A 14,980-nucleotide genomic window follows, 5' to 3' on the forward strand; every position below is an offset into this window, starting at 1 on the left:
ATCAATCAAATCCAGTGTTTTTAATAGTTCTTTTTATTAGAAAATTTCTCCTTGAACATCTATATTCCAAATATTCCTTATTCTGCCCAGGAATGATAAAAGAAATAATCAATCTTTGACAAACTGATAAACTAAAGCATATAAAACAAATGACCTCAGACTTAACACCTTTGAAGGACCCATTCTCAAATAACTGCAAATTTCCAATTTAACTACTTTCATTTTCTAATTTAGTGCCATCTTTAAGTTCTTCGTATCCCTCAGACTATGACACCCTAAATATATGTCCTACAAAAACCTTAATCAGTGAAAAACAGTATTAATTTGTGGCCACTTAAGGAGAAGCAACTCCATTCTAAATTATCCAAGCTCAAGGCATCTCTTTTTGCCCCTAATTTTTGCTGGCCTAAGCAATACTACTTTACAAACAGGCCTGGTACCTAAACACGGTAAAAGGCTGAGAAAATGACTGGGAAACCAAATCCCAGTTCACTCAGTCTACAAGGCAGCACCACTGTTCTGCAGTGTTCCTAATTATATACAGCTAGTGGGCAGGCATAGTGGAAAGGGCTAGAACTCTGTGAGGATGAATGCAAGGCATTTCAGAAAGACTGGCTAGAATCCTCACTCCAATTAGGCAATACCACCAGTGGCTGGGCACCCCACTATAGATGGAGGCTGGGGAAACTCACCCACCACTCACCCACCACATCCTAACTTTGTCTCTAACTTTGTTCTAGATAACCATGTATATGTAGTAAATTGTATCATTTACTTATATTAAAATAACTATCAGGTTTTTTGCCTGTATCAGCTGTGGGGTCTTCGTGTCAATCACATCTTTGTCTCATTGTGGCAACTTTGTAGATTATTGATTATCTCATTAGCCTATATGGCTACCAAAACATGGCTGGAAAACAAAACTTTAAAAATTGAAATCTGTCCATATTTCCTGCTACTCTGGAAAACTTAGAGGGTTCAGATTTTAAATCAGTAATTATAATATTGGATTACATGGTTTTAAAATGTCTTATTTTTGTTAGCCGCTCCTCCACTTGCACAGAGTTGGGATATTAACACAGAGGATATTTCTTTGGTGTCTAGGCAAAAACACAGAACAAACTGAGTTCATATCTCAGTTCTGCCACTGACAAGTTATGTCATCTTAAATAACATAATCTTATCCATTTCATCCAATCCACCCAATGGAGGATAAAATATTTATTTCAGAAAATTACTACAGTACAAAAAAAAGTTGGTAAAAAACTTCAATATTTCACTCACTTACCATAGCGTCATATCCTACCAGCTTTCTCATATCTTAACTACCACTTTATCTCCTCTCTAACCTCCTGAGATTCTGATTTAATCTGTTTAGGGTAGGGCTCCCCAGATGACTGCTATGCAGCAAGCATGGAGAACACTACATATTCTTTGATCACCCCATTTCCTTACACTCTCTCTTTTCTTTCCAGACTGTGCCCTGTTAGTAACCCCTTGAACTGTCTCTCAGCAGCATCCTTAAATTCCCTATAGCCCCATCCTTCTAAGACACTCATTCATTAAAACCCAAACCCTCCATATCAAGGCCATAATGCATTCTACTGCACAGCAGAGCACACTACCATAGGAAGGCCCACAAACCAGGATTAATTACACTATACTTTCCCAATTACCAATTTTAGCTGGGCCCTCAACAATTTTTTTTCTCTCTTGGACAGCTCTTTCTTTCATTGCCCTCACTATACCCCCACCAAACTACTGTAAACCTTCATGAAACAGTAAAGTTTATTAATTCTATTAAATTTCTACACTTGAATATGTATTTTTAATATTCTACATTGACAAAATGGAAAATATGCACAAAGCACTTCCCCACATATCAAAGAACAATAATCTGAAAAACAGCAGTTGTGTGACTGAGCTGCAAGCTAAACAAACTACAAGGCTCTTTTCAAAGAACATCATTTTTACTTGAAGAATAACTAACAGAAAACTAAGGTTACACAGACTTGGGTATTTGACAGACATTTTCTCAAAAAGGAACCAAGTGAACCTGTCATTTCAAGGAAAACAAAAGGCAGTACTTGTTACCAGTGATAAAACTATCTGTTACATGATCTTAACAGCTTCCAATACTTGCAGTTCAATACTCTACTTTGTAAGACAGCTCACAAACACAAGAAAAGTTAAATAATGATATCATTTAAATAGGAAATAAACTATATTATGTTTGGAAATGCACGAGGCAACACTTGATTAACTATCCAAAGAACTGGACTGTGAAGAAATTGCCTATATACAAAATATGAGGAAAAAGAGAAATTTACTTGGGCGATAGCTGTCAAGAATGGCTCTACACAGGCATAAAATCCAAGTTGGGACTTGAAAAACTGGTAGGATTTAAATTAAAAAAAAAAAAAAAACAGTGAGCAAGGCATCCTAGGAAGTTTGCAATATATGTATATTTTTTTCTAAGAGAAATATTATTTTCAGGTATATTTTTAATAATGTATAATGTATTCATTCAAACTCTCAGGTAATATTAGAAGATCCTTAAAGGAAGAGGCCACATATTACAATTCTCTGCTATCTGAGAACAGGATCAAATTTAACATGTTGAACTATTTGGTTGGAAAAATAAGATTTACACAGGGAAGAAGCAGAATAGTAATAATGGAAGTCCTAAGTTAAATCCCAGCTCTTGTACTTACCTAGATTGCCTTGGGTAATTTAGTAAACCTCACTGATTCAAACTCAAATACACCTACTTTGAGGATCACCCTACAAACATCCTAACTAAAAGAACCACAGATAACTAATGATCAGAGATGAAATAAGACTTTGTGTTCCTGTTTTTATGCTGACCTTGTTGTTTTTCAAGTTATTTTCAAACAATTGATGCATTTTTATCTTTCATTTACCAAAAGGAATTTATATACACCAGGAAGATGATACATATTGTATACAATTACATTACTCAAAGAACTCTAGGCTGGGCACACTCCTGTAATCCCAGCACTTTGGGAAGCTGAGGTGGGCGGATCGCTTGAGCCCAGAAGTTGGAGACCAGCCTGGGCAACATGGCGACACCTTGTCTCTACAAAAAATTAGTTGGGCATGGTGGTGCATACCTATAGTCCCAGCTACTCTGCAGGCTGAGGTGGGAGGATCACCTGAGCCCAGGAGGTCGAGGCTCGAGTGAGCCATGATCACACTACTACACTCCAGGCTGGGTGACAGAGTGAGACCTTATCTCAAAAGAAAAAAAAAAACTCTCTTTAAAATGTTTCAATACAGCAGACAGATTTTTAAATATTTTCTGTATAATACACTGTTACCTATATTATCGAAATTTAACCCACAATGGCATTATAATATCAGATGTAATTCCAATTTATTCTTCTTCAGATATTCTAAAATATCTGAATTTTTATGCATTCTTCCTCTTTCTATCTATTTACTTCACATTCCTCCAACCACCATGATATTATCTTCTCTTTTCTACAAATACACACATACATACACTCCTCCCCTCATTCCTACATCCTTATTGAGATAACTACAGCCACTAGAGGGCAATAAGTATACAAAGATCAGTGTACCTATTTATGATGATGAACTTATCTATATGATTCACATAGTAATAAACCTAAAAAGTATATCATCACAAACCCTGAAACATAGGCAATTAGATTTGAATATGCAAAATATATATTTCAAACTCAAAAATTATCCTGCAGAGGTCACAGAAGCATATAATGATGTTCAAAAAAGGAATTCCATTTTCTCAGCAAGCATTCATTAAAAAAAATTAGCCGAATTCCTTTATATGTGCATAGTAATATTAGAAATTAGGATTGCTTAATACCATCCTCAGACCAAAGAAGAGAAAAGGCAGAAAAAAAAACACACACAGTAAGGTATAAATTACAGAGTGGGTAAAAAGGTGAGAAATGATTACTTCCAACTCTTTCACTACCACAATCAAGAAAACAATAAACTGAAGAGCAAAGAGGATTTACCAACCCTTTCTTCTATTGAAAAGCAAGCAAAAATTTTACAGGTATATTTTTGGGGGAGGAGAACAGTGATGGTAGAGATATACAAAGCCTTCGGTTCTTTTCTCACAATTAAGAATGCAGAAGGAAGAGAAGTTAACAGTTACTAATCTTTAAGAGGTAATTTTACCATTTTTAAAAAGAATACATTTAAATGAACTTATTTAGTTTATATTTACTTACATTGACATTACAAAACGGCAACACTTATATAAGGCTAACATTTTCAGCAAACCATAATTTTCTTACCCTCATTGGATGTATATCAGCATAAGGAGGTTTTCCTTCAGCCATTTCTATAGAAGTAATGCCAAGGGACCAGATGTCGGCCACACAGTTATAGCCTATTTCTTGAATCACCTCAGGAGCCATCCAAAATGGAGTTCCTATTACAGTATTGCGTTTTGCCATTGTATCCTGCAATAACGTTACATAGCCATAAATGCTACTACAAAAGCACAAAGGAAATCTGTATGCCACACATTCTTTTAAAAAAATGTTAAAACCTCCAATGCCACAGATTATATCAGAAATTGACTATTTTGCTAAAATTTCAACTAGTTATGACATACTTAGGAATTCTGAATTCTGAAAATAACCAAGTCCACAGGTAACTTATCCACACTACCATCATTAAACACAGTCGTTAAAGATAGTGCTATAATGATAAAAGCTACAGAAATGAGCTACGTAGCTTCCCTTTTAGAACATTTAAGCATTTTGATTATAAGATATATTTTCACATTCAATCACCCTAAATTATAAATTAAATAATACTCAAATTTGGCTCAATTATGGTTCCTTCTCCACAAAAATTAAAAAACTACACATTTCTTTCCATTCCCCCTCAAAAAGTAATTGAAGTTTAGTTATAATCAAATCTGAACAAATTAGCCAAGTGTTTAGAAAACCATTAAAGTTAACTTACTGTTAACTGACCAGCCACTCCAAAATCTGCCAATTTTGCATGTCCTTCTGTATTGAGGAGAATATTTCCAGCTTTTATATCTCTGTGTATTTTTCTCATAAAGTGCAAATATTCTAGTCCTTTCAATGTAGATTTAAGAATGGTTGCAATTTCATCTTCTGTTAACTGGAAAGAAATATTTTTAAAACCATAATTAAAATGCCACGTTAGATAAAATCTTACGAAAGAGCAATAGTAACAAGTATGTCTTTCCGTGTGTGTGTGTGTGTGTGTGTTTAAGAGACCCCACTCTGTTGCCCAGGCTACAGTGCAGTGGTGTGATGATAGCTCACTGCAGCCTAAAATTCCTGGGCTCAAGGCATGCTCCCACCTCAGCTTCCCGAGTAGCTAGAACTACAGGCACATGCCACCCCAATAGGCTAACTTATTTTTATTTTTGTAGAGATGGGGATCTCGCTATGTTGCCCGGGCTGGTCTTGAACTCTTTGCTTCAAACAATTCTCCTTCCTCAGCTTCCCAAAGTGTTGGGATTATAGGTGTGAGCCACCATGCCTAGCCACAAGTACTTCTTTCTAATGACCACTAAACCTCCAGGAAAATGCTAAAGGGGTAAATAATCGAGAACCTCTTCTTCCCACAATAAGCTTTGTTACTCTTATTACACATTTTACTAATGAAAGGATGATCAAATTTCTCTCTTTAAGATTATCAGTATCAGTAGGGCGTGGTGGCTCACACCTGTAATCCCAGCACTTTGGGAGGCTGAGGCGAGCAGATCACTTGAGGTCAGGAGTTCAAAACCAGCCTGGCCCACATGGTGAAACCTCGTCTCTACTAAAAATACAAAAATTAGCCAGGCGTGATGGCGTGCACTTGTAATCCCAGCTACTCAGGAGGCTGAGGCAGGAGAGTCACTTGAACCTGGGAGGCAGAGGTTGCAGTGAGCTGAGATCACATCACTGCATGCCAGCCTGGGCAACACAGCGAGACTCCATCTCAAAAAAAAAAAAAAAATTATCAGTATCATTCCTAAAGCAAACAACATATCTCAAGAATCAGCCTGATATAAGGAATCATAATAGTGATTTCCCACATCTTCTAACACTGGGAGGGCACTATCACAGCTAATATCTGTTCTGAAAAAGTAAATTCAGATACTTCCCCTGAGATATTTCAGATTCTTGATGAAAATGAAACCAACAGCTTTACATAAAGGAAAGTAAATGAGGGAGGGGGGCTTGCAATGAATCTTCTGCGAGAAGCTCCTACACCAATGCCACTCCTAACCCTTCCAAGTTCTGGACTTCTGACCTAATATTGAGAACTCAGAAGAAAAAACGTCAGAGAAAGATTAGGAAAATGGAAACACAAGCAAAGACTATCAGAGGAGGGAAAAAGGGGAGAGTAGAGAAGGCCAAGGAAGAGACAGATGGGAAAGAAAGAAAATCTTCTTAATAGTTGTAGCAGTAGAGCCACTGCTATCTGTACCAGGCAATGTGCTAAGAGTTATGCATGCATTCTCTCATTTATTCTTAAAACAACCTCGTAAGGTAGTGTGATATTATGAAATCACAGGAAATATTTGGTCTTTGTAGGTTCTTGGCACAAAATCTCCTAAGACCCTGTGAATTGACTGAGTGAGTGAGAAGTTGAATCAAGATATTTTATCTTTGTTTTCTCACCCTCTCACAAGAGTGAGAGGGGCTGTCTTTTGTCATTCATAATAAGCTCCTTTCAACCATACCAGAATTTATACTGATCAGGTGACTCTTGGTGGGAGCCTAGATAGCTTCAGGATGGGAGCTGGTTGCCGAAAAAACCAACCAAGTGATTAGATGTTTGGAAATTTCCGCCTGACCCCTGACTTACGGGAGGGCTGCAAGGAGAGAGGGGGTAGAGATTTAGTTAAGCACAAATGTCCAAAGACTTAATCAATCATGCCTATGTAACAGAATCAACCATAAAAATTCTAAATGATTAGGGACTACTCTCAAGCTTATATTCTATCTATAAGCAACGGGATAATTTGATAGAAAATAGGATAACACAGGAAAATGTCTGTGAAAATTGCTATGAGGACAACAACAGAGAGCTACTGATAGAGAACGACTGAGAAGCTACTTTAGATTGACATTCAAGAAGGCCCAAAAGACATTTTACTGAAGTCTAAATGATATAATGGGGCCAACCATGTGAATGGCTATCTGGGAACATACACTCCACAAAAAGGAAAAAAAAAAATTAAAATATCTTGATTCAACTTCTCAAATTTTCTAAAACACTGAAGAAAAGAGAACACTTCCAAACTCATTTTAAGAGGCATTATTCTGATACCAAAGCCAGACAAAGTTACCACAAAACAACTAAGACCAATATCCCTTATGAACATTGATACAAAAATCCTCAACAAAATATAGCACACCCACTTCAACAGGATTGTAACAGGTTATACACTATGATCAACTGGAATGTATTCCTGGAATGCAAGGTTGATTCAACACACAAAATCGAACAATGCAATACACCACCTTAACAGAATGGAGAAGAAACCACATGATCATTTTAAATGAAAACAGAAAAAGCATTTGATTAAATTTAACTTCTTTTCATAAAACACACCACTAATATGAATAGAACGAAACTATCTCACCATAGTAAAAGCCATATACAAAAAACCCAAAGTAAACGTCATACTCAAAGCAGTAAGACTGAAAGCTTTTCCACAGAGATCAGGAACAATGAAAGGATGCTATTAGGTTGGTGCAAAAGTAATCGCAGTTTTTGCCTTTTTTTTTTTTTTAAAGTAATGGCAAAAACCAAAATTACTTTTGCACCAGCCTAATACTTCTGTTACATATAGTACTGGAGGTTCTAGACAGAGCAATTAGGGAAGAAAAACAAATAAAGGCATCCAAACTGGAAAAAAAGAAGTAAAATTATCTCTGTTCACAGATGATATGATCATATATGTAGAAAATTCCAAAGATTCCACAAAAAAAAACCTATTAGAACTAATAAATAGGGGTGGAGACAAGATGGCTGAATAGGAACAGCTCCAGTCTAAAGCTCCCAGCGTGAGTGCTGCAGAAGACACGTGATTTCTGCATTTCCAACTGAGGTACCAGATTCATCTCACTGGGGAGTATCGGAAAGTGGGTGCAAGACAGTGGGTACAGTGCACTGAGCATGAGCTGAAGCAGGGCGGGGCATCACCTCACCTGGGAAGTGCAAGGGGTCAGGGAATTCCCTTTCCTAGTCAAAGAAAGGGGTGAAAGACAGCACCTGGAAAATCGGGTCACTCCCACCCTAATACTGTGCTTTTCCAACGGTCTTAGCAAACAGCACACCAGGAGATTATATCCCGCGCATGGCTTGGAAGGTCCTACGCCCACAGAGCCTCGCTCACTGCTAGCACAACAGTGTGAGATCAAACTGCAATGTGGCAGCGAGGCTGGGGGAGGGGCGCCCGCCATTGCCCAGGCTTGAGTAGGTAAACAAAGCAGCCAGGAAGCTCAAACTGGGTGCAGCCCACCACAGCTCAAGGAGGCCGGCCTACCTCTGTAGACTCCACCTCTGGGGGCAGGGCATAGCCAAACAAGGCAGCAGAAACGTCTGCAGACTTAAATGTCCCTGTCTGACATCTTTGAAGAGAGTAGTGGTTCTCCCAGCACACAGCTGGAGATCTGAGAACAGACAGACTGCCTCCTCAAGTGGGTCACTGACCCCCGAGTAGCCTAACTGGGAGGCAGCCCCAAGTAGGGGCAGACTGACACCTCACACAGCCCGGTACTCCTCTGAGACAAAACTTCCAGAGGAATGATCAGGCAGAAACATTTGCTGTTCACCAACATCCACTGTTCTGCAGCCTCCGCTGCTCATACCCAGGCAAACAGGGTCTGCAGTGGACCTACAGCAAACTCCAACAGACCTGCAGCTGAGGGACCTGACAGAAGGAAAACTAACAAACAGAAAGGACATCCACACCAAAACCCCATCTGTACATAACCATCATCAAAGACCAAAGGTAGATAAAACCACAAAGATGGAGAAAAAACAGAGCAGAAAAACTGGAAACTCTAAAAATAGAGCACCTCTCCTCCTCCAAAGGAACGCAGCTCCTCACCAGCAATGGAACAAAGCTAGACAGAGAGTGACTTGACAAGCTGAGAGAAGAAGGCTTCTGATGATCAAACTACTCCGAGCTAAAGGAGAAGTACGAACCCAGGCAAAGAAGTTAAAAACCTTGAAAAAAAATTAGACAAACGGCTAACTAGAATAACCAATGCAGAGAAGTCCTTAAAGGACCTGATGGAGCTGAAAACCAAGGCACGAGAACTACGTGACAAATGCACAAGCCTCAGTAGCCGATTCAATCAACTGGAAGAAAGGGTATCAGTGATGGAAGATCAAATGAATGAAATGAAGTGAGAAGAGAAGTTTAGAGAAAAAAGAATAAAAAGAAATGAACGAAGCCTCCAAGAAATATGGGACTAGGTGAAAAGATCAAATCTATGTCTGATTGGTGTACCTGAAAGTGATGGGGAGAATGAAACCAAGTTGGAAAACACTCTGCAGGATATTATCCAGGAGAACTTCCCCAACCTACCAAGGCAGGCTACCATTCAAATTCAGGAAATACAGAGAAAGCCACAAAGATACTCCTCAAGAAGAGCAACTCCAAGACACATAATTGTCAGATTCACCAAAGTTGAAATGAAGGAAAAAATGTTAACGGTAGCCAGAGAGAAAGGTTGGGTTACCCACAAAGGGAAGCCCACCAGACTAACAGCTGATCTCTCAGCAGAAACTCTACAAGCCAGAAGACAGGGGGGCCAATAGTCAAGATTATTAAAGAAAAGAATTTTCAACCCAGAATTTCATATCCAGCCAAACTAAGCTTCATAAGTGAAGGAGAAATAAAATACTTTACAGAAAAGCAAATGCTGAGAGATTTTGTCACCACCAGGCCTGCCCTAAAAGAGCTCCTGAAGGAAGCAATAAACATGGAAAGGAACAACCAGTACCAGCCACTGCAAAAACATGCCAAATTGTAAAGACCATGAATGCTAGGAAGAAACTGTATCAACTAATGAGCAAAATAACCAGCTAACATCATAATGACAGGATCAAATTCACACATAACAATATTAACCTTAAACGTAAATGGACTAAATGCTCCAATTAAAAGACACAGACTGGCAAATTGGATAAAGAGTCAAGACCCATCAGTGTGCTGTATTCAGGAAACCCATCTCACGTGCAGAGACACACATAGGCTCAAAACAAAGGGATGGAGGAAGATCTACCAAGCAAATGGAAAACAAAATAAGGCAGGCGTTGCAATCCTCGTCTCTCATAAAACAGACTTTAAACCAACAAAGATCAAAAGAGACAAAGAAGGCCATTACATAATGGTAAAGGGATCAATTCAACAAGAAGAGCTAACTATCCTAAATATATATGCACCCAATACAGGAGCACCCAGATTCATAAAGCAAGTCCTGAGTGACCTACAAAGAGACTTAGACTCCCACACAATAATAATGGGAGACTTTAACACCCCACTGTCAACATCAGACAGATCAACCAGACAGAAAGTTAACAAGGATATCCAGGAATTGAACTCAGCTCTGCACCAAGCGGACCTAATAGACATCTACAGAACTCTCCACCCCAAATCAACAGAATATACATTCTTTTCAGCACCACACCACACCTATTCCAAAATTGACCACATACTTGGAAGTAAAGCTCTCCTCAGCAAATGTAAAAGAACAGAAATTATAACAAACTGTCTCTCAGACCACAGTGCAATCAAACTAGAACTCAGGATTAAGACACTCACTCAAAACTGCTCAACTACATGGAAACTGAACAACCTGCTCCTAAATGACTACTGGGTACATAACGAAATGAAGGCAGAAATAAAGATGTTCTTCGAAACCAACAAGAACAAAGACACAACATACCAGAATCTCTGGGACACATTCAAAGCAGTGTGTAGAGGGAAATTTATAGCACTAAATACCCACAAGAGAAAGCAGGAAAGATCTAAAATCGACACCCTAACATCACAATTAAAAGAACTAGAAAAGCAAGAGTAAACACATTCAAAAGCTAGCAGAAGGCAAGAAATAACTAAAATCAGAGCAGAACTGAAGGAAATAGAGACACAAAAAACCCTTCAAAAAATTAATGAATCCAGGAGCTGGTTTTCTGAAAGGATCAACAAAATTGATAGACCGCTAGCAAGACTAATAAAGAAGAAAAGAGAGAAGAATCAAATAGAAGCAATAAAAAAATGATAAAGGGGATATCACCACCGATCCCATAGAAATACAGACTACCATCAGAGAATACTATAAACACCTCTACGCAAATAAACTAGAAAATCTAGAAGAAATGGATAAATTCCTTGACACATACACCCTCCCAAGACTAAACCAGGAAGAAGTTGAATCTCTGAATAGACCAATAACCGGCTCTGAAATTGAGGCAATAATTAATAGCTTACCAACCAAAAAAACTCCAGGACCAGAAGGATTCACAGCCGAATTCTACCGGAGATACAAGGGGGAGCTGGTATCATTCCTTCTGAAACTATTCCAATCAATAGAAAAAGAGGGAATCCTCCCTAACTCATTTTATGAGGCCAGCATCATCCTGATACCAAAGCCGGGCAGAGACACAACAAAAAAAAAGAGAATTTTAGACCAATATCCCTGATGAACATCGATGCAAAAATCCTCAATAAAATACTGACAAACCAAATCCAGCAGCACATCAAAAAGCTTATCCACCATGATCAAGTTGGATTCATCCCTGGGATGCAAGGCTGGTTCAACATACGCAAATGAATAAACATAATCCAGCATATAAACAGAACCAAAGACAAAAACCACATGATTATCTCAATAGATGCAGAAAAGGCCTTTGACAAAATTCAACAATCCTTCATGCTACAAACTCTCAATAAATTAGGTATTGATGGGATGTATCTCAAAATAATAAGAGCTATCTATGACAAACCCACAGCCAATATCATACTGAATGGGGAAAAACTGGAAGCATTCCCTTTGAAAACTGGCACAAGACAGGGATGCCCTCTCTCACCACTCCTACTCAACACAGTGTTGGAAGTTCTGGTCAGGGCAATTAGGCAGGAGAAGGAAATCAAGGGTATTCAATTAGGAAAAGAGGAAGTCAAATTGCCCCTGTCTGCAGATGACATGATTGGATATCTAGAAAACCCCATATTGTCTCAGCCCAAAATCTCCTTAAGCCAACAGGCAACTTCAGCAAAGTCTCAGGATACAAAATCAATGTGCCAAAATCATAAGCATTTTTATACACCAATAACAGACAAACAGAGAGACAAATCATGAGTGAACTCCCATTCACAATTGCTTCAAAGAGAATAAAATGCCTAGGAATCCAACTTACAAGGGACATGAAGGACCTCTTTAAGGAGAAGTATAAACCACTGCTCAATGAAATAAAAGAGGATACAAACAAATGGAAGAACATTCCATGCTCATGGGTAGGAAGAATCAATATCAGGAAAATGGCCATACTGTCCAAGGTAATTTATAGATTCAATGCCATCGCCATCAAGCTACCAATGACTTTCTTCACAGAATTGGAAAAAACTATTTTAAAGTTCATATGGAACCCAAAAAGAGCCCACATTGCCAAGTCAATCCTGAGCCAAAGGAACAAAGCTGGAGGCATCACACTACCTGACTTCAAACTATACTACAAGGCTATAGTAACCAAAACAGCATGGTACTGGTACCAAAACAGAGAAACAGACCAATGGAACAGAACAGAGCCCTCAGAAATAATGCTACATATCTACAACTACCTGATCTTTGACAAACCTGACAAAAACAACAAATGGAGAAAGGATTCCCTATTTAATAAATGGTGCTGGGAAAACTGGCTAGCCATATGAAGAAAGCTGAAACTGGATCCCTTCCTTACACCTTATACAAAAATTAATTCAAGATGGATTAAAGACTTACATGTTAGACCTAAAACCAGAAAAACCCTAGAAGAAAACCTAGGCAATACCATTCAGGACATAGGCATGGGCAAGGACTTCATGTCTAAAACACTAAAAGCAATGGCAACGAAAGCCAAAATTGACAAATGGGATCTAATTAAACTAAACAGCTTCTGCACAGCAGAAGAAACTACCATCAGAGTGAACAGGCATCCTACAGAATGGGAGGAAATTTTTGCAATCTACTCATCTGACAAAGGGCTAATATCCAGAATCTACAATGAACTCAAACAAATTTACAAGAAAAAAACAAACAACCCCATCAAAAAGTGGGCAAAGGATATGAACAGACACTTCTCAAAAGAAGACACTTATGCAGCCAAAAGACACATGAAAACATGCTCATCATCACTCACCATCAGAGAAATGCAAATCAAAACCACAATGAGATACCATCTCACACCAGTTAGAATGGTGATCATTAAAAAGTCAGGAAACAACAGGCGCTGGAGAGGATGTGGAGAAATAGGAACACTTTTACACTGTTGATGGGACTGTAAACTAGTTCAACCATTGTGGAAGCCGGTGCGGCGATTCCTCGGGGATCTAGAACTAGAAATACCATTTGACCCAGCCATCCCATTACTGGGTATATACCCAAAGGATTATAAAACATACTGCTATAAAGACACATGCACACGTATGTTTACTGCGGCACTATTCACAATAGCAAAGACTTGGAACCAACCCAAATGTCCAACAATGATAGACTGGATTAAGAAAATGTGGCGCATATACACCATGGAATACTATGCAGCCATAAAAAATGATGAGTTCATGTTCTTTGTAGGGACATGGATGAAGCTGGAAACCATCATTCTCAGCAAACTATTGCAAGGACAAAAAAACCAAACACCGCATGTTCTCACTTATAGATGGAAATTGAACAATGAGAACACATGGACACAGGAAGGGAAACATCACACACCGGGGCCTGTTGTAGGGTGGGGGGAGTGGGGAGGGATAGCATTAGGAGATATACCTAATGTTAAATGATGAGTTAATGGGTGCAGCACACTAACATGGCACATGTATACATATGTAACTAACCTGCATGTTGTGCACATGTACCCTAAAACTTGAAGTATAATAAAAAAAAGAACTAATAAATAAATTCAACAAAGTAGCAGTATACAAATCAACCCAAGAAAATCAGATATATTTTTATACATTACCAATGAGCAATCTGAAAAGGAAACTACAAAAAAAATTCTATTTACAATAGAAATAGAATTTCTTTATTTTAAAGAATAAAATACTTAGGAATTAATTTCACCAAGGAGGTGAAATATCTGTACAATGAAAACTACAAAAAACTGCTAAAAAAAAATTTTAGGACATTAATAAATAAAAACCTATCATATCTTCATAGATAAGAAAATTTAATGTTTTTAAGATGCCCATGCTACCCAAAGCAACCTACAGATTCAATGTAATCCCTATCAAAATCCCAATGATGTTTATTGCAGAAATAGAAAAACTTATCCTAAAATTTGTATGAAATCTCAAGGGGCCCCAAAACAACACTGAAAATAGAAGAACAAAGCTATAATTCTCATAGTTCCTGATTTCAAAACTTATTACAAAGCTATAGTAATCAAAACAATGTGATATTGGCATAAACACAGACAGATAGATGGGAGGAACAGAGTAGAAAACCCAGAAATAACCCTTGTATATATAATCAAATTATTTTCAACAAGAGTGTCAAGAACATTCAATAGGAAATGAACAGTATTTTCAAGAAACAGTGCTGGCACAACTGGATATCCATGTGCTAAAGAATAAGTAGAATCCTTACCTAGCACCATATACAAAAATTAATTGAAAATGAATCAAAGACCTAAACATAAGACCTAAAACTATACCACTCTTGGGAAAAAATAAAACAGGGCAAAAACCTCATGATACCAGATTTGGTAATGA

General features: G+C 38.1%; 1 protein-coding gene across 6 annotated transcripts in view; it reads right to left on the reverse strand.

Moving 5' to 3' along the window:
* STK3 (serine/threonine kinase 3) overlaps nt 1–14,980 on the reverse strand; it is a 505,519-nt gene that overhangs the window by 381,804 nt on the left and 108,735 nt on the right. For all 6 annotated transcript variants that reach the window (XM_063606446.1, XM_063606445.1, XM_063606449.1 and 3 more), the window contains exons 5-6: nt 4,990–5,154; nt 4,311–4,478 (exon numbers count right to left, since the gene is read on the reverse strand). In XM_063606446.1, the coding sequence (XP_063462516.1) occupies nt 4,311–4,478; nt 4,990–5,154 (333 nt within the window). The remainder of the gene's footprint in view (nt 1–4,310; nt 4,479–4,989; nt 5,155–14,980) is intronic.

Source organism: Pan paniscus, chromosome 7 (genome assembly GCF_029289425.2).
Source record: "Pan paniscus chromosome 7, NHGRI_mPanPan1-v2.0_pri, whole genome shotgun sequence".
In the NCBI taxonomy this organism is placed as follows: Eukaryota; Metazoa; Chordata; class Mammalia; order Primates; family Hominidae; genus Pan; species Pan paniscus.